Below are 19291 nucleotides of genomic sequence, written 5' to 3'. Positions count from 1 at the left end.
TCTGGGTTGGTCAGAGGTCTCCTCGTAATGACATTCAGGTTAAACTTGGGTGATGTTCAACCCTTCTTGGGCATCGATATTTTTCCTACTGCAAGTTTACAACATTCCCCTTTGTAATTATAAGCAACGTGTGGGGAGATCTCAGAAAATCTTTTTATTTTTATTTATTTATTTTTTCAAAGTGAACAGACTTTTTTAAAATTAATTAATTTATTTATTTTATTGGCTGTGTTGGGTCTTTGTTGCTGCACATGGGCTTTCTCTAGTTGCAGCGAGTGGGGGCTACTCTTCGTTGTGGTGCGTGGGCTCCTCATTGCCGTGGCTTCTCTTGTTGCGGAGCATGGGCTCTAGGCGTATGGGATTCATAGTTGCGGCACACAGGCTCAATAGTTGTGGTGCATGGGTTTAGTTGCTCCGCGGCATGTGGGATCTTCCTGGAGCAGGGATCAAACCCGTGTCCCCTGCGTTGGCAGGCGGATTCTTAACCACTGTGCAACTTAGGAAGCCCCAGAAAAATCTTTTTAGAGCAAACTTCTCTGAAGAATTGACCACAAGCATGGATCTACATTTAATTCTAGGCTTTGTAGAATGGGATTCAGCAAAAAGCAAATAAGAAAATCCAATTCCAATGTGTTCATAGAGTTTAAGGGAATGATGGTTTAAATGCAGTTGCTTAGCCCAGAGAAAGTCTCAGGGCTGCAAACTCTGATAACCTGGGTCGTGATTGGTCAGAGGTGCCAGGTGTGGATGGTGAGTCAGGCGTGTGTTCATCAGAGGCACCCAGCATCCCCTAGGAGGGTGGGACAGAGGCCAGTTAGTAGGCACACCAAGCAACAAAGCTTTGCCTTAATGCAAATGGCCATCAGGAGAATCTCTTGCCCATCACTAGAAATGCTGACAATGCACTTTTGCCTCTTCTCAGCTTGGGGGCCATTTTTCTCTTTTGGACCTTTGTCTTTTGCCACAAATCAGTCAAGGTGACAGCAAGCAGCCCAGTAAGAGGGCTTTTTTTTTTTTTTTGGTTGCATTGCACAGTACGTGGGATCTTAGTTCCCCCGCTAGGGATTGAACCTGTGCCCCCTTCAGTGGAAGCACAGAGTCTTAGTCACTGAACCACCATATTTGCTTGTTTATTTGCCGAGAACAGACAGAAATCCACTCATGCTATTGCATAAGAAATAAGGGCTTCATGCCACGGCCATGGGAGAAGCTCAAGGGATGCAGGGCTACCTCATAGCCAATTCCAGGAAGGGGAACCCCAGATTTCATGTCATACCCCAGATTTTGTGATCGATGCCCCCCAGAGTGGAGGCTTGGCCTGGACTCCATAAGAGCACAAAGGCAGACCAGGGAATGTTCAGGAAGAAAAGGTGGGCCATCAAGCCAACCTAATGAAGTCTACGTGGAAGGTGGGGTTGCATGGGAACTGGAAAGCCACAGAATCAGGAAGTTTCTCATCCACTTTCCCTCTGGATCCTCTCTGCACATTGGTTTCTGTTCTAGACTCTTCCTTTCTCCTCTGTTAGTGTAGTTTGCCTGCCGCAAGCTTCTGTTGGCAACATGGGCTCCCATTTTGGAGATCTGGTGCCATCATACTGGCTCCTTCAGTCCTGGTTGCAAAATTCAGGGAGATAGAGGTCAATTGGCCTTCTTGGCCCCGTGTCTGGTGCAATTAGTAAAGCTGGCGGCCTCCTGGGGTGGAGGACCACCCCTCCTCCAGGACCTGGTCAGGGAGGTTGTTTATGGAGGGTGACTCAAGGGGAGGTGATTTTGGTACCTCCTGTTGCATGAAAACATGTTATGTTTACACATGGAATTGGCCTAGAGTGATGGTTGAGCGCCTGGCTCCTGGAGCAGATCTGAGTTCTTCCAGGCCAGTGGTTCTTACCCAGGGAGATTCTGTGCCCCACAGGTGGACACTTAACAATGGAGACATTTTGGTTGTCATGACTGGGGGATGGAGTGCTACTGAGATCTAGTGGATGGAGATCAGGGATGCTGTGCAACACTTTACAGTACAGGACCCCACCCCCACATACACTAGAGGATGATGGTACCCCAAATGTCAGTAGTGCTGAGGGTGAGAAACCCTGCCTTAGCTTGAAAGAATGTCTGGCTATCTCTCTCTCTTTTTCTTTCCTGGCTATCTCTCTTTCTATCCAGCTACATAATATCTATCTATCCATCCACTCATCTATTTATCTACCTACATCTATCTATAATCTATCATATTTGTCTGTCTGTCCATCTGTCCATGCATCTATCTACACCTATCTATAAACTATTATCTATCTATCTATCTACCTATCTATCTATCTATCTATCTATCTATCTATCTATCTATCATGCTAGTGACACCTAGTGGGTGGAGGCCAGGGCTGCTAAACATCCTACAAAGTACAGAACAATCCACACAACAAAGAATGATCCGACCCTTAGTGTCAACAGTGTGAGGCTGAGAAACGCTGTGTTAGGCAGGCATTGTGGTCTCTCCGAGCTCCCTCTGTACAGAGGGGGTAGCTGGGAGAGTGTCTGTCCCTGTGTGGCTCCTGGAAGGAATTACAAAATCATGTTTGCAAAGGGACATCACTGGCCAAGATCCCTCAGCCAGGATCAAACACAGGGCTGTGTGACCTCACACACAGAGTCTGGTCTGCAATGCAGACAAGGCAGTTCCCACGTGCAGGGCGGGTGAGCTGTCTGCTTTAGGTCCACATTGTCAAGGGGATGTCTTTGGGGATGGAGAAGGGCTGTTAACCTAGTGGTTCAGCTGTGACTGTGGGCACAGTCCCCAGTCTCTCCAGCACCGGCCGTTAGAATATTGATTGGCGATAAGGGCAATGCTCTGTGTGTATCTGTATTGTCCAATGTGGTAACTAAGAGCCACATGGGGCAACTGAACACTTGCAAGGCAGCTTATGCAACCCAGAGACTGGATTTTAAATGTAATAATTTTTAACTTTAAATGTCCATGTGTGGCTGGTGACTACTATATTGGACTTCGTAGCTCTACACTTGATGAGACACAAAATCTTCAAGAGCAAGGATGGAATTGAATTCCTTTTCCCCTGGCCATTAGGGGACATGAATACACAAACCTCAGTTTCCCCATCTGACAAATGGAGGAAGGCTCTCTTCCCTGCATCCCTCCAGCTGAGTTTGGAGACTTAGCTACAAACTTGGATGAGGAGGTGCAAAGAGGTGAGGTCCTAATATTGGGCTGAGCAGTTTTAGGGAGGACAGGAAAATGGCTCAAGATCCTTCACAGATCTTCACCTGCTCTTACGTCCCTTTGGAGTCTCCTTCCCCCAGTTGTACTCCGGCTATTGAAGCCTAGACAGACCAGGTCGAGGCATGCCCCCAGGCAGGGGGTTGTCCGTGTTGAGTACAGATGGTTTGACATATGATCCCACTTATGTGAAATGTCCACAATTGGCAAATCCACAAAAAAGTAGATTAGTGGTTGCCAGGGGCTGAGAGGAGGCACATGTTGCAAACAAGATGATAGCTCATGGCTGTGTCTAGAAAAGGCTCTTGACCCCAAACCTGCTCCAATAGAGGGTTCCCCATTCTTAGTAATGGGGTCGCCTTCTGCATAACCAGGAGTCATGCCTGTTTCCTCTCCTGCCACGTCCCTCCTCCCTCCATGATCAGCAAGTCCTCTTGGCTCTGCCTCTAAAACATCCTGAACCAACCATTCTTTCCATTTCTACCATCCCCGTCTTGTCCTAGGTCATCTCTCTCTCCACCTGAACAAGTGCCCCAGGTCCCCATTTGTCTCCATGTCTCTGTGTTCATCCCCCAACAAGCCCCTTCCCAAGAGAGGCAAGAATGAGAATTTTTTTTATTAAACTGTTATTTGGGAATATTTTTGCATTTACAGAGGAGATAAAAAGGTTGACTCGAGTTCCCATAGATCCTTCCCCTTGCTTCCCCTCATGCTAACATCCAACATAACCACAGCACTGCTATCAAAGCCAAGACATTAATATTGGTACATGACTATGATCTCAACTCCAGACTTGATTTGGATTTCACGTTTTTCCACCAACATCATTTTTTTCTGATCCTAGAACTAATTCAGTATCCCTCATAGCATCTAGCAAAGTAAATTTGAGGTAAAATTCACATACAATAAAATTAAAATTTTAACCTGCTACCATTCAGGGCCCTTAGTACATTCACAATAGTGCCACCATGACTTCTACATAGTTCCAGAACATTTCCATCATTCCTGAAAGGCAACCCCATCCCTGTTAGCTGTCACTCCCCAACCTTCCTCCCTTAGCCCCTAGCAACCACAAATCTACTTTCTGCCTTCATGGACCCTGCTCTTGGATATTTCATATAAATGAGATCACACAATATGTGGTCTTTTGTGACTGGTTTCTTCCACTCAGTACGAAGTCTTCAAGGTTTATCTATATTGTAGGGTGTATCAGTACTTTGTTCCTTTTTACCGTCAAATAATATTCCATTGGACAGATACACCCCTGTCTTACTCCATATGTGCTGCTATAACAAAAATACTGTAAGCCTGGGTGGCTTTATAAACAATCTATTCTCATAGTTCTGGAGGCTGGGAAGTCTAAGATTAAGGCACCAGCAGATTTGGTGTCTGGTGGGAGCCTGCTTCCTAGTTATAGACAGTCATTTTTTACTGAAAATTCATATGACAGAATGGACAAGGGAGCTCTCTGGGGTCTCTTTTATTTGGGCACTAATCTCATCCATGGGGGCTCCACCCTCATGGCCTAATCACCTCCCAAAGGCCCCACCTCCTAACATGAATTTGGGGGAGACACACTTTTTTTTTTAATCCTTTCATCTGTTGATGGACATTTGCATTATTTCCACCTTTTGGCAATTGTGACTAGTGCTGCCCTGAACATTCATGTACAAGTTTTGGTGGGAACACCTGTCTGGTATGAGATTTTAAAATCATAAATGAGATTGAATTTCTTCTGTCCTGATTAAACACTTCCAGTGACTTCCCACTGCTTTTATTTTATTTATTTTTAAAGATTGATTGGTTGGTTGATTGATTGATTGGTTGATTGATTGATTGATTGATGGCTGCATTGGGTCTTCATGCTGTGTGCGGGCTTTCTCTCGTTGTGGCGAGCAGGGGCTACTCTTTGATGCAGTGCGTGGGTGTCTCATTGTGGTGGCTTCTCTTGTTGCAGAGCTTGGGATCTAGGCATGTGGGCTTCAGTAGTTGCAGCGAGTGTGCTCAGTAGTTGTGGCACATGGGCTTAGTTGCTCTGTGGCATGTGGGATCTTCCTGGACCAAGGCTTGAACACGTGTCCCCTGCATTGGCAGGCGGATTCTTAACCACTGCGCCACCAGGGAAGTCCCCCCATTGCTTTTATTTATTTATTTATTTATTTTTTTAAAAGCTTTATTGGAACATACGTTTCTTTTTTTTTTTTTTTGGCACACGGGCTTAGTTGCTCCGCGGCATGTGGGATCTTCCTGGAGCTGGGATCGAACCCGTGACCTCTGCATTGGCAGGTGGATTCTTAACCACTGCGCCACCTAGGAAGCCCCCCCATTGCTTTTAGAAGAGTATCCAAACTCCTTACCAAGCCCTGCTAGATCTGGCTGCCTCCCATCCCCCTGCAGCATCCCCTTGCAGCATCCCCCTGGCTCCTTCCTTCCAGCATAATCCCAGCTCTGGTGGCAGCTTCTCACAAGGACCCACCTGCTCCAAGAACCATCTCTCCCCTGCCACTCATCTTGTCACTCTCCTTCATGTGACTTGGCTTCTCTGCTTCCTAGCAATTGGTGTTACCCAACCTCTTTGTGGTTTTTTCCTGTTATTTTCTATGTGGCTCTCTGCACTAGAAGATAAGCTTCTTGGGTGTCTAGCTCTCTGTCTTGCAGAGGACAGCACAGAGACGATGCTCTGTGAATAGTGGTTAAGCAAACATGCCAATACTTTATTGATGTCAGTGACCTTCCAGGATGCAGCCATCTGCTTCCCTGAGAATGAATGCACTGGCCTGGCCCCTGCCCAAAGGGATGGGATGCCAGAGGAGTTTGTGAAGGGATGCCAGAGGTGTTTGTGGCTGTGTTTCTCTGGATTATCCATGTCGAAAGCCTGCTGGGGTGTCCCATTTTGATCTGGTGGACAAGCCATTGTGGCTGGAACCACGAAGAGAGGATCCAAGCCTGGTTTGTGCTGAGGGTGTATTGAAGAGTGAGCGAGAAGATTCTATTTATTTTTTCTTTTGGCCCCACCGTGCAGCATGTGGGATCTTAGATCCCTGACCAGGGATCAAACCCACGCTCCCTGCATTAGAAGCACAGAATCTTAACCACTGAACCACCAGGGAAGTCCCAGAAGATTCTATTCTGAAGGAGGAATTTTTTGAGGAAACACAGGACTACACCATAGTGCTATCAAGTAAACCCCGATGGTGTAGCTTCCAGGAATTCTGGTCTGGAAAGACCTGTCAAGAGGAGAGAAGCAGGTTAGGGAGAAGGCCTGGCTACCCCAATGGGGGAAGTATGGAGAACACCACCAGTAATGTAGCTGTAATTGTCAAAGATGAGATGGTCTTGGTGGAAGAGATCTCAGAGAATACTGATATTAATGCCTACCTCATTGGACAGCAGAAAATTCCAAGTGAGCAGGTATTCTATATGTGTAAAGAATATGGCAAGTGTTTCGATCAAAATGAAGACTTTGATCAATATCAGGGAATTAAAAATACACACACATAAGGTGTTTGTACTTCCTGTAAGCAGAAGCCAGCCTCCCTCTCTCATCGGCTCTGAAATGAACTCTGATTGTTCTCCAACCCTGAGGAAATTTGCAGGCAAGTCCCATAGTTTTTCCAGGAAAACACTCGCAGGTATTACGACTTCCATTCCAGTCCGATGCTTCTCCTGTTTAAAGCCACTTCCTTTTTCCGGCAAGGACCCATGGGGTGGTTTCTGCAGTATTTTCCTAAGTTACCTCCTCTCTTCAACCTCCCCAGCAATGCTTCTGACCATCCAATCTGATTGGGGAGGGGATGGTTCAGGGTTCCGTAGGTGTCTGAGAGAAAGAAAGATCAGGAAACATCTCACTTGACGGGTACAGCTATAAGTGGGTGTTGGTACTGGCTGGGCCTGGGCACCGTCCAAATGCCCGTGCCCATGGCGAACCCTTTGGTGACAGGCAGGATGCCATAGGGCTGGCCACGTCTGTCCCTCCCTCGGCTTCTGCCTCCTCCAAAGGCAGGAGACACAGGTGTGTTCCAATGCCCATCCCTCCTCCCTGCAGGCACGGGCTCTCAGAGGCGGAGCTGAAGGATGTCCTGTCCTTGGACGACGAGGTCCTGCAGGCCGTGTACCAGGACTGGACCCCACCCAGCAAAGAGCTGCTGCGTTTCCCACCCCTGCTGTGGGTGAGACTTCGTCGAGATCTGGGTAACTGCTTGGCCAGGCGGCCCGTGGATGGCTTCACGCTCCTGGCCATTGCCCACAGGTGGGTCAAGAGAGTTGGTGACACTGTCTGGGTGGGACCCTAAGAGCAAGGACTCACTGACCAGGCTCCTCCTTGTTCCGGATCCTTCTTCACTCCCCATTCCCAGGGAATCAAGTCCACTTAGTGCTTAGCATTGAAGGTCTTCCCACCACCAGCTCTAACACAACTAACTTATTATTATTATTATTAGTTTTGGCCGCACCATGAAACTTGTGGAGTCTTAGTTCCCCAACCGGGGCTCGAACCCAGACCCTCAGCAGTGAAAATGTGGAGTCCTAACTACTGGATCGCCAGGGAATTCCCACAACTAACTTTTTCTTTTTAATTGAAGAGAAATTCATATAACATAAAAATTCATCATTTGAAAGTGAAAAATTCAGTGGCATTTAGCGTATTCACATGTTCTATAACCATCACCTCTGTCTACTTCCTGAACACCCCCATCAACCGAAAGGAAACGCCATCCCCATTGGCAGTCACTCCCCAGCCCCCCTCCCCCAGCCCCTGGCAACCACGAATCTGCTTTCTGTCTCTGTGGATTTGCCTGTTCTGGACGTTTCATGTAGATGGAATCACACACATTGAGGTCTTTTGTGTCTCTGGCTTATCTCACTCAGCATAATATTTTCATGGTTCATCGACATTATAGTGTGTATCAGTGCTTCATTCCTTTTTTTTTTAAGAACTTTTATTGTACACCCTAAATATATGCAGTTTATTGCCTGTTAACTGTATCTCAATAAAAGTTCTTAAAAAATTTTAAAGAACTTTTATTGAGATATAATTGACATACAATAAACTGCATATATTTAAAGTGTAAAATTTGATATATTTTTTCTTATTAGTAATGTGTATATGGCAACCCCAATCTCCCAATTCACCCCACCCCCGCTTCCCCCCTTGGTGTCCATATGTTTGTTCTCTACATCTGTGTCTCTATTTCTGCCTTGCAAACCGGTTGATCTGTACCATTTTTCTAGATTCCACATATATACATTTATATACGATATTTGTTTTTCTCTTTCTGACTTACTTCACTCTGTATGACAGTCTGTATGTCCATCCATGTCTCTACAAATGTCCCAATTTCGTTCCTTTTTACAGCTGAGTAATATTCCATTGTATATATGTACCACATCTTCTTTATCCATTCATCTGTTGATGGACATTTAGGTTGCTTCCATGACCTGGCTATTGTAAATAGTGCTGCAGTGAACATTGGGGTGCATGTGTCTTTTTTGAATTATGATTTTCTCTGGGTATATGCCCAGCAGTGGAATTGCTGGGTCATACGGTAATTCTATTTTTAGTTTTTTAAGGAACCTCCATACCGTTCTCCATAGTGGCTGTTATCAATTTATATTCCCACCAACAGTGCAAGAGGGTTCCCTTTTTCCACACCCTCTCCAGCATTTGCTGTTTGTAGATTTTCTGATGATGCCCATTCTAACTGGTGTGAGTTGATACCTCATTGTAGTTTGGGTTTGCATTTCTCTAATAATTAGTGATGTTGAGCAGCTTTTCATGTGCCTCTTGGCCATCCATATGTCTTCTTTGGAGAAATGCCTATTTAGGTCTTCTGCCCATTTTTTGATTCGGTTGTTTGTTTTTTTGATACTGAGATACATGAAGCACTTCATTCCTTTTCAAGGCTAAATAATATTCCCTTGTAGGGATGGACCACATTTCATTTATTCACTCATCCAGTGATGGACACATGGGTTGTTTCTACCTTTTGGTGACTGTGACTAGTGCTGCTGTGAACAAGGCTGTACAAGTTTTTGTTTGAACACCTGTTTTTCCATTCTTTGGGGTATATACCCAGGAGTGAAACTGCTGGGTCATACAGTAACTTATTTTCTGTTTAACTTACTGAGGAACCCAAATGTTCCTTTTTTAAAAAATTGAAGTATAGTTAATTTACAATTTTGTTAGTTTCAAGTATACAGTAAAGTGATTCAGCTACACACACACACACACACACATTCTTTTTCAGATTCTTTTCCATTATAGATTCTTATAAGATATAATTCCCTGTGCTATACAGTAGGTCCTTGTTGTTTACCAAACATTCCTTTTTAAAGTGAATTTATTTCAGGAAAAAAGTAAGATGGGCTGATTTAGAGATAAATAGTAGGTAACAAATAGTACAAGTGGTCAGCTGAGCCCACGAGCATCTGGAAGGTGGTTTAGGATGGACCGGCATGGGGGAATCGCCTCCTAGAAGGCCAGTGACCACCTCTGAGCTCGTCAGCCTGTGTCCCCTCTCTGCAGACAGCTGGCTGAGGTGGTCCGAGAGCGCTACCTGTCCGGGCCCGAGAAAGCCAAGAGTCACGGAGTCTTGGCCGACTTCTTCACAGGGGCCTGGAGCCAGGGCACCAAGAAACTCATCACCCTGCCACTCGTGGGAAAACCCCTGAACCTGGACCGCAAGGTGAGGTGCCTGGGGGCCATTGCTCCCCACTCGCAGACTCCACACTACTGCACCTGCAGGGCAGGGACCACACACCTCCTTCTGCCCATCGTTTCCACCCAAAACGCCCTCCTGACCTCCTTTTCTTCTCTACTTGTGGAGGGTGTGATGTCACCTTGGCCCCTGAGCATTATTTGGGGGGTGGGGAGCGGCAGGTGAGTATTATACAACCCTCCCACCCAGCTTTCCAGAGGAGGAAACAAAATCACGACATTCAGAAGCATATCCCTGAAGTCATGGCATCCCAGAATTTCAATTCCCTACGCTCCGATTCCTCCTGAGACACACCACTTTCCTCTGTGTGTGTGTGTGCGTGCATGTGTGTGCACGTGTGTGTGTGCACGTGTGTATGACTCTGTGTGTATGTGTGTCTGTGTGTGTGTGAGTGGGGTATGGGGGAGGGGGAATTGACATTTTCTTTTGTGAATTCCCTGGCACAACCCAATTTCCAGTCATTGGTTCCCAGAAAGCATTACTCATTTCAAAAACAACGCTTACTTTGTTTTCCACTTAGGAGAGTAGTGTGTGATTGTTGGAAAACACAGAGAGGATAAAACAGTAAAATAAAAACTGCCCACAATTCCCCCTTTTGGGAAGATCCACTCCCATGCTCCCTCCCGCCAGGGTCACTATTCACACATTTCCTTCCAGTCTTTCTTTTGTGCATGGGAGCTCTAAGACTTGGGGTCCTTAGCTTGCAACTCACTACCTTATTATTATTATTTTGCCTCTCAAACACCCTCAAGGCTCAGCTCAAATGCCTCTTCCTTCAGGAAGTCTTCCGTGATTTCCTTCCTTGTTGATTAGTTGGTTTTCTGTTTGTTTGTTTGCTTGTTTGGGTTTTTTTTTGGCTGAGGCTTGAGGCTTGTGGGATCTTAATTCCCCGACCAGGAATCCAACCCCCTACCCCCAGGAGTGGAAGTGTGGAGTCCTAACCACTGGACCGCCAGGGAATTCCCTTGATTACTTGTTCTTTACTCCATGTTCCCTTCACTCTGAGGCAGAACTCAGACTCTTTAAAAGAAACTTTTAGTTTCAAAATCATTTTAGATTTCCAGATGAGTTGCCACGAGTATATAGAGAGTTCCCGTGGATACTTCTTTTAAATTCCCCTGTTGTTAACATCTTGCATAACCAAAGCACAGTGATTACAACTAGGAAATACACTTTTAAGCCTTTTGTGGTAGGTTGATTTTTCCTTTTTCTTTGTCTCCCATCCTGGACAGGGGAGGCCAGAGGCAAGGCCAGGGCTAATTCTTTCTCGGTGTTGCACTTTCTCATCTCTAGTGCCTCATGGATCCTCTCCCATGGACCCAGAACCCCTGCAGGCTCAGCCTCATCCTCTCTTTCGAATGTGGTTTGTCCCACTTTCTGGTACCCTTGCCTCAGAACCTCTTGGTCCAGTCTGTCCTCCCCAGCAATGCTTCTGATCATCCAATCTGATCATGCCTTTCCTCTAACACCTCCCGTGACTCCCCAGTGCCCTCTGTCTCCAGTCCAACCTCCCCGGTCTTTGTGATCTACTATCTACAACCTCCCTAGTCTCATTCCTCACCATGATCCCCCACTCTGTCTTATAATTCAGCTCTTCCCAAACTCCCGTCCTATTCTCTCCCACCTCCAGGCTTTTGCATATGGCACTCCCTTGCTCTGAATTGCCATGGTTTTCGACACATTTCACCAGACAGGCTCCTGTTTATCCTGTGAAATGCAGTTTCAATGCCCCTTGGATCCTGAGCCTCAAGCCTCTCCTGTCCCAGCCCAGCCTGTGGGTGGAGGGTGGGGGGCATCTCTGTCTGCAGTTGGGTCCCCACCCCCATCTCCTCCAGCATCACCTGGTGCCTGGCCTGGCCCATGTTTGTGGGGTGAATGAATGAGCTTGTGTTAGTAGCCTGGCTGCCAGCCCCCTCCTCCTCTGCAGGTGGCCCCTCAGCCCCTGTGGTTCTCCGAGACGGTTGCAAACCTACGGAAGCTGAAGGAGTTACCCTACCACCTGCTCCACTCAGGCCGCATAGAGGAGCTGAAGCAGGAGGTGCTGGGTAAGAGCCAGACCTGTCTTGGAAGGGATCGAGCGGGTCCCCAACCCTCTGCGGTGCTCCCATCTTCCAGAGCCTGACAAGGGGGGAGGGATAAGGTCAAAATCTTTGGCTCCTTTTAAGGCACTGTTTCTCATCAGGGGCAGTTCTGCACACACACACACCCCAACCCGAGGAACACTAGGTGATGTCTAGAGATATTTTGGTGGTCACAATTGCGGGTAGGGGTGCTGCTGGCATCTAGGCTAGTGGATAGTGCAGAGGGTGAGAAACTGCCTTAGAAGAGAGAGACACTGTCTATCTATCTGTCAGTCTATGGTCTACCATCTCTATCTCTATTTATCTACCATATACGGCTGTCTATCGATCTATCTATCTATCTGTCTGTCTGTCTGTCTGTCTGTCTATCTAACTACTTACCTACCTATCAATCACCTATGTATCCACATTTATCTATAATCTACCATATCTATCATTTCTATCTATCTATCTATCTATCTATCTATCTATCTACCATGTGCATCTATCATCTTTATATCTATCATCCAACATCTACCATAACTGTCTATCTACCTACCAACCTACCTATATTTCTATCTCTCTATCCACCATCTATATCTATCACCTTTATATCTGTGTATCCATCCACCTATCCATTTGCCTATCAATCTATTATCTCTATTTCTATTTATCTACCATCTATGTCTGTCTATCTATCCATCCATCATCTATCCATCCATCAATCCATCCATCCATCTTTCTATCCATCTATCTATCCATCTCTGTCTCTCTATCTCTCCATCCATCCATCCATCCGTCCATCCATCCATCCATTCCTATGATTCTTAACCAGGGGTGATTCATTGCTTGGCAATGTTTATGTTTTTGATTATCATGACTGCAGAGGTGTTACTGGCATCTAGTGGGTGGAGACCAGGGACACTACTCTACACACCCTGCATAATGGCCCCAACACAGAGTATGACCCGGCCCCAAACGCCAGCAGGGCTGAGAGTAAGAACCCCTGGGAGAAATGGGGAGGTGAGAACCCACCTCCCAGGATGAGCTGGAAGGAGATGTATGCTCCCCACAGCACCCCCTTCTCCCCACAGGCAGCATGAACTGGATTTCCTGCCGGGGCATCTCCGGGGGCATCGAGGGTCTGTTGGATGACTTTGACCTGTGTGCCCCTTACGTGGACTGTCCTGAGGTCGGCCTGGTCTGGGAAGCCCTCCAGCTGTGCCGCCCAGCCGTGGAGCTCCGAGGCATGGGTGAGCCAGGCTGACCTGGTGGGGTGGTCCAGTCTGCATTGACTTCTATAAGCCCACTCTCCTTACTGAGCCACCAGATGGATTTGTATGAACTCACACACCTTTCCTGTCTACAGCTGAGGAACTTCTCCCAGCTCCAGCTTCTAGAATTTTGAATTGAACCTGGGAGAGCTTAGGAGTGAAAACTACCAAGGCAGTGCCTGTCCCCTCACCTCAGCCCAGCATCTTATTCTATTTTTTATTTTTATGTTTTTGGCTGTGCTGTGTGGCTTGTGGAATCTTAGTTCCCTGAGCAGGCAGTGAGCACGCGGAGCCTTAACCACTGGACTGCCAGGGAATTCCCCCAGCATCTTATTCTAGAAAGGGCCACATAGGAGATATTTCAGGCAAAATTGAGGAAATTATGTTGACACTTAATATAGCAAGAGAGAAAACATGTTCCCACAGACTTTTTTTATTCATGAAATTCAAAATAGAATGATAATAGCTGAGCACTTTTTTGACCTTTTGGTAAGACAGGTCTACTCATGAGAAAAATGAGGGGAGTTCTTGTTTGGGGGATAATATTTTGCTCAGTTGGGGTTCAAGGTTGATATTTCCTGTCATCCCACTAATTATAAACATCGATCCAAAAACATTAATGGTTTTTACAAAAACCACTTAGCTCTCAGGGCAAGCCGTTGAGTTGGGTTTGGCCCACCCTGTGCCCTAGAGCTTAAAGAATCTCTGAATCTTCAGTTGATGCTTTGTATAGGATGGTATTTTGTTTGTTTGTTTGTGTTTTTAAACGTTGTGGCAAAATACATGTAACATAAGATTAACCATTTTATCTTTTTAAAAAATTAATTAATTAATTTGGTCGCACTGGGTCTTAGTTGCAGCAGGTGGGCTCCTTAGTTGCAGCTCGCCGGCTCCATAGTTGCAGCACATGGTCTCCTTAGTTGTGGCAAATGGGTTCGTTAGTTGTGGCAAGTGGGCTCGTTAGTTTTGGCATCCAAACTCTTAGTTGCGGCATGTATGTGGGATCTAGTTTCCTGACCATGGATCGAACCTGGGCCCCATGCATTGGGAGCTCAGAGTCTTAACCACCGTGCCACCAGGGAAGGCCCTAGATTAACCATTTTAATTGTACAGTTCAACAGCATGAAGTACATTCACACTGCTGTGCAACCCTCACCACCATCCATCTCCAGAACTTGTTTGTTTTCCCAAACTGAAACTCTGTCCCCATTAAACGCTCACTCCCCATCCCCCCTCCCTCAGCCCCTGGCACCCACCCTTCTACTTTCTGTCTCTATGAATTTGACCACTCTATGGACCTCATATAAGCGGCATCATGCAGTATTTGTCCTTTTTGTGTCTGGCTTATTTCAGTTAACATAATGTCCTCAAGGTTCATTCGTGCTGTAGCATGTGTGAGAATATCCTTCTTTTTAAGGCTGAATAATATTCCATTGTGTGGAAGAACCACATTTCACTCATCCATTCACTCATCAATGGACACTTGGGTTGTCTTTACCTTTTGGCAATTGTGAATAGTGCTGCTGTGAATATGAGTGTAGATATCTTTTTGAGACCCTGCTTTCAATGCTTCTGAATATATACCCAGGTGTGGAATTGCTAAATCATCTGATAATTCTGTGTTTAATTTTTCGGGAACTGCCAGACCATCTTCCATGGTGGCTGTACCATTTTACATTTTCACTAGCAGTGCATAAAGTTGCTAGTTTCTCTACATCCTTTCCAACACTTATTTTCTGATCTTAAAAAAATAACCATCCTAATAAGTGTGAAGTAGCCAGGATTATCATACATTTCCCAGCTGTTTTTTGTTCTGTTTTGTTTTGGCCACACCATGTGGCTTGTGGGGTCTTAGTTCCCCGATCAGGGACTGAACCTGGGCCCCAGCAGTGAAAGCTTGGAGTCCTGACCACTGGACTGCCAGGAAATTCCCATCCCAGCTGATTTGTTTTGAGGGTTTTTATAGGGGTTTCATAAAGGTGCTTAATTCCTATATCTCTTCCGTGGCTCACTCAGACCTGCCAACTACTGCTTGTCTGAGGAGCCTATCTGGGCATCACTCAGGCTGGACACCCCTGGCCCCCACACCCCTGCATATTCCGTCATTGCATGCTATTTCCATCTGTTTTAACTTTTAGTTAATATTTCTGCTGGCTTCCTTTTGCATCATCTGTCTGGCCCTGTTCCCTGCCAAATGTCCACCCCTACTACATAGACCAGTCCAAGAACATGGATTTTGAGTTCCATCATGTTGATTCAAATCTGGGCTCTGCCAGTCACTGGCAGTGTGACCTTGCAAGTCCCTTACTACCCCAACCCCTCCCCCATCCTCACCCCCCCACCTTTCAGCTTTCAGTTTTCCCATCTGCAAAATGGCAGTGTTGGTCAACCCTCCCACCTAGGGCTGCTGGGAAAGGTTTGCTAGTCAGTTCACGCAGAGCCTGTCCCCATGGTGCCATCCAAGGATCCTGTTATGGTCACGTGACAGCACCAATGTTGTTGATGTGAACGGCCTTGGAGGAGCCATTTCTGTCCTGAGCCTCTTCTTCCCCCATCAGCAAAATGTGGGACAGAACAAAAGTTTGTCTAGGATCTCACCCAAGTGGAAGATGCTGGATCCCATGATCAGTTACACCTTTCTCCTGCATTCATGCTTGCCAGAAGTTTTAAACCTCAAAGGGAGTGATTTCCCAGGAAAACAGCCTTGGGCTCCCATGCCCAGTTTAAGGGAAGATTTAAAAGCCCAAATCACAGTATGTTCTTTGCAGTGGCTGCCCAGCAGAAGGAGGAGGTGTAGGAACGAATGCCGCCACCAGATGGCGCAGCTGAGCCACCACGCGCTCTCACCACGTTCCAGCACTTTGCAGCCAGCTCCTGCAAGGCCGTCATATTCCCGATTTCTCCCACTGCCTCAGGCTCCAGGATGACTTGATGTGGTGTCATTTCTGTCCCTGTTTTTATGTAAAAGACTGATATTTTGTTCATCATGGATTGTCGGGGGCGTTAGTTTTGATTTATTTTTAATATTGCATTTAAAAAGTATTTATCTTGACTGTTGAGTTTGTTGGCACCCCTTTAACTTTTGCACCTGCGGTGAGTGGGGCACTTGCCCCCGGTCCTGGCCCTGCCACATTCCACCCTCCGGCAAACCCAGGCACAGGGCATTGCCACCATTGCCCCAGGCCCCACAGTAAGGATGCTCCAACAACAGGGACAAAATGAACTGTCTACCTTCAATGTCCCTGGTCTTCACTTGGCATTGGAATCAAAATTTGGGGTCAGATTCATGCCTCTCTGTGGTGTGCAGGCTTCTCATTGTGGTGGCTCCTCTCGTTGTGGAGCATGGGGTCTAGACACACGGGCTTCAGTAGCTGCGGCATGTGGGCTCAGTAGTTGTGGCTCGTGGGCTCTGGAGTGCAGGCTCAGTAGTTGTGAAGCACGGGCTTAGCTGCCCTGCAGCATGTGGGATCTTCCCAGCCCAGAGATCGAACCTGTGCCCCCTGCGTTGGCAGGCGGATTCTTAACCACTGCGCCACCAGGGAAGTCCGATGACTATTACTTTATATGGTAAAAAAAATGTGATTAAGGTTCTTGGGACGGTTCTTGGGTTTTTACCCAGGAATGGAATCACTGGATCATCTAGATGGGCCCAAACTGTAGTCACAAGTGTCCTTATAAGAAGCAAGCAGACGGAGATTTGAAACAGAAAAAGGGAAAACACAGAGACACGCAGATGAGAAGGCTTTGTGAAGATAGAGGCAGGAATTGGGGTGATGCACTTGTATACTGTTAGTGGGAATATAAATTGGTGCAGCCACTGTGGAAAACACTATGGAGGTTTCTCAAAAAACTAAAAAATAGAACTACTACATGATCCAGTGATTCCATTCCTGGGTAAAAAAAACAAAACCACTAATGTGAAAAGATACGTGTGCCCCAATGTACTCATCAACATTATTTACAATTGCCAAGATATGGAAGCAACCTAAGTGTCCGTCAACAGATGAATGGATAAAGAAGGTGTGGTATAAATGTATATGATGGGATACTACTTGGCCATAAAAAAAGAATGAAGTTTTGCCATTTGCAGCAACATGGATGGACTTGGAGGGCATTATGCTAAATGAAATAAGTGAGAGAGAAAGACAAGTGTTGCATGATATCACTTGTATGTGCAACCTGAAAAATACAACAGTAGACTCACAGATCTAGAGAACAAACTAGTGGTTACCAGTGGGGAGAGGGAATGGTGGAGGGGCAAAATAAGGATGGGGAAGTGGGAGGTACAAACTATTGGGTGTACAATACAAGGATGTATTGTACAACAGAGAGAATATAGTCAATATTTTGTAATAACTGTAAATGGAGTGTAACCTCTTAACATTGTATAAACAATTAAAAATTTAAAAAAGAGATTGGGGTGATGCGGCCACAAGCCAAGGAATGCCTGGAGCCCCCAGAAGCTGGAAGAGGCAAGGAAGCATCCTCCCCCAGAACCTCTGGAGGGAACACAGCCATGCGGATACCTTGATTTCAGACTTCCGGCCTCCAGAACTGTGAGAGAAGAAAGTTCTATTGTTTGAAGCCCCCCAGGTTGCCTTGTTACAGCAGCCACAGGATGCTAACCCACTCAGGAACTGTGAAGTACTGGTGAAATGATCATTATTACTTTAACTGACACTTGTTGGGTGCCTGGCACTCAGAACACAGCAATGAACCAGACAGGCTTCATCCCTGTTATCTGGACACCCAAGGTCTAGGATAGGAGAGGGAGAAACCACCTGGTGCCCTTGAAGCAGGGGTGAGTGTGTGGAGAACAGAAAAGGAGGCAGGAGGGGGGCTCCACCCCTCGCCTTAACCAGCACCCCCTCTGTTGCAGAGAGAAGCATCCTGTATACAGAACTCCTGGCCAGGCTTCATTTCTTCGCTACCTCACATCCGGTGCTGGTGGGACAGCTGTGCCAACAGGCACAGAGCTGGTTCCGGATGTGCCCACACCCTGTGCTGGCGCCCCTCTCAGGATTCCTCCAGCCCCCGGGAGGACCCCTGCGGGCCACCCTCACTGGCTGTCACAAAGGTGGGCCTCCCCAGCATAGTCCCTGCCTGCCTGGAGGCAGTGGCTCACAGGTACTTGGGGCTGCTCTCTGGGGCTCCCCTCTGCCAGTTGGGAAGCCCCAAGGGTGCCCTCAGGGCCTGGCCCTGCTGTCTCATGCTGACTCGGTGCCCTCTGCCCCCCAGGGACTGTAGATTACTGGTGTAAATACTGCTAATGCGCCCAGAGGAAGGGGATGCCAACTGCCTCTGGGGTCTCGTCTCTAAGAGTTTGGTGCTTGTCTTACAGATGGCTTCTGTGATTTACAACCTCATGCTAGTAAGTCTGGAAAGTAGGGCTGGTACCTGACCAGCTCCTGGGAGGCTGGTGGAACTTGTCGGTTCTCCCTGGGACACCAGAATGTCAGAGGGACAAGAGGATTTAGTTCTCTTCACCCATTTGTCATCCATCCATCCTTTTTTCTTCCTTCCTTCCTTCCCTTTCCTTCCTCCCTTCTTTCCTTCCTTCCGTCCTTCATTCTATTTAGCTATCCATCTGTCCATCCATCCATCCATCCCTCCATCCATTCACCCATCAGTCGTCCATATTTCCATAGTCACCCTTCCTTCCACCTTCTTTCCACACCACTTACCTTCCGTTTCCCCCAACTTGCCATCTTCTATCCACTCAATTACCCCTCCACCCGTGCACACACTCAGCTACTCATCAACTTGCCCACCCATCTATCAAATAATTCATCCTTCTACCCATCTAACACCCACCCATTCACTCATCCACTTATCCAACCAGCCATCTATCTGTCCACTTATCCACCAGTCCACTTTCATTCATCCATCCCTTTATCTACCCACATAATTTCTCATGTTAATCACCGAATACATTAGCTTGTGGTTCAAATGGTAGTTATTGTGACTCAGGCCATTTCTGTGCACATGGCCTTGTAGGGAAAGCTACACTCC

General features: G+C 46.7%; 1 protein-coding gene across 1 annotated transcript in view; it reads left to right on the top strand.

The window, feature by feature from the left end:
- NWD1 (NACHT and WD repeat domain containing 1) overlaps nt 1-19291 on the top strand; it is a 61441-nt gene that overhangs the window by 5088 nt on the left and 37062 nt on the right. Inside the window, exons 2-6 of the mRNA XM_057709643.1 lie at nt 7275-7478; nt 9753-9912; nt 11873-11990; nt 13100-13258; nt 18159-18356. Coding sequence (XP_057565626.1) covers nt 7275-7478; nt 9753-9912; nt 11873-11990; nt 13100-13258; nt 18159-18356 — 839 coding nt within the window. The remainder of the gene's footprint in view (nt 1-7274; nt 7479-9752; nt 9913-11872; nt 11991-13099; nt 13259-18158; nt 18357-19291) is intronic.

The sequence above is a fragment of the Hippopotamus amphibius genome, chromosome 15 (genome assembly GCF_030028045.1).
Source record: "Hippopotamus amphibius kiboko isolate mHipAmp2 chromosome 15, mHipAmp2.hap2, whole genome shotgun sequence".
In the NCBI taxonomy this organism is placed as follows: Eukaryota; Metazoa; Chordata; class Mammalia; order Artiodactyla; family Hippopotamidae; genus Hippopotamus; species Hippopotamus amphibius.
This window is presented reverse-complemented; position numbering and strand designations above follow the sequence as displayed.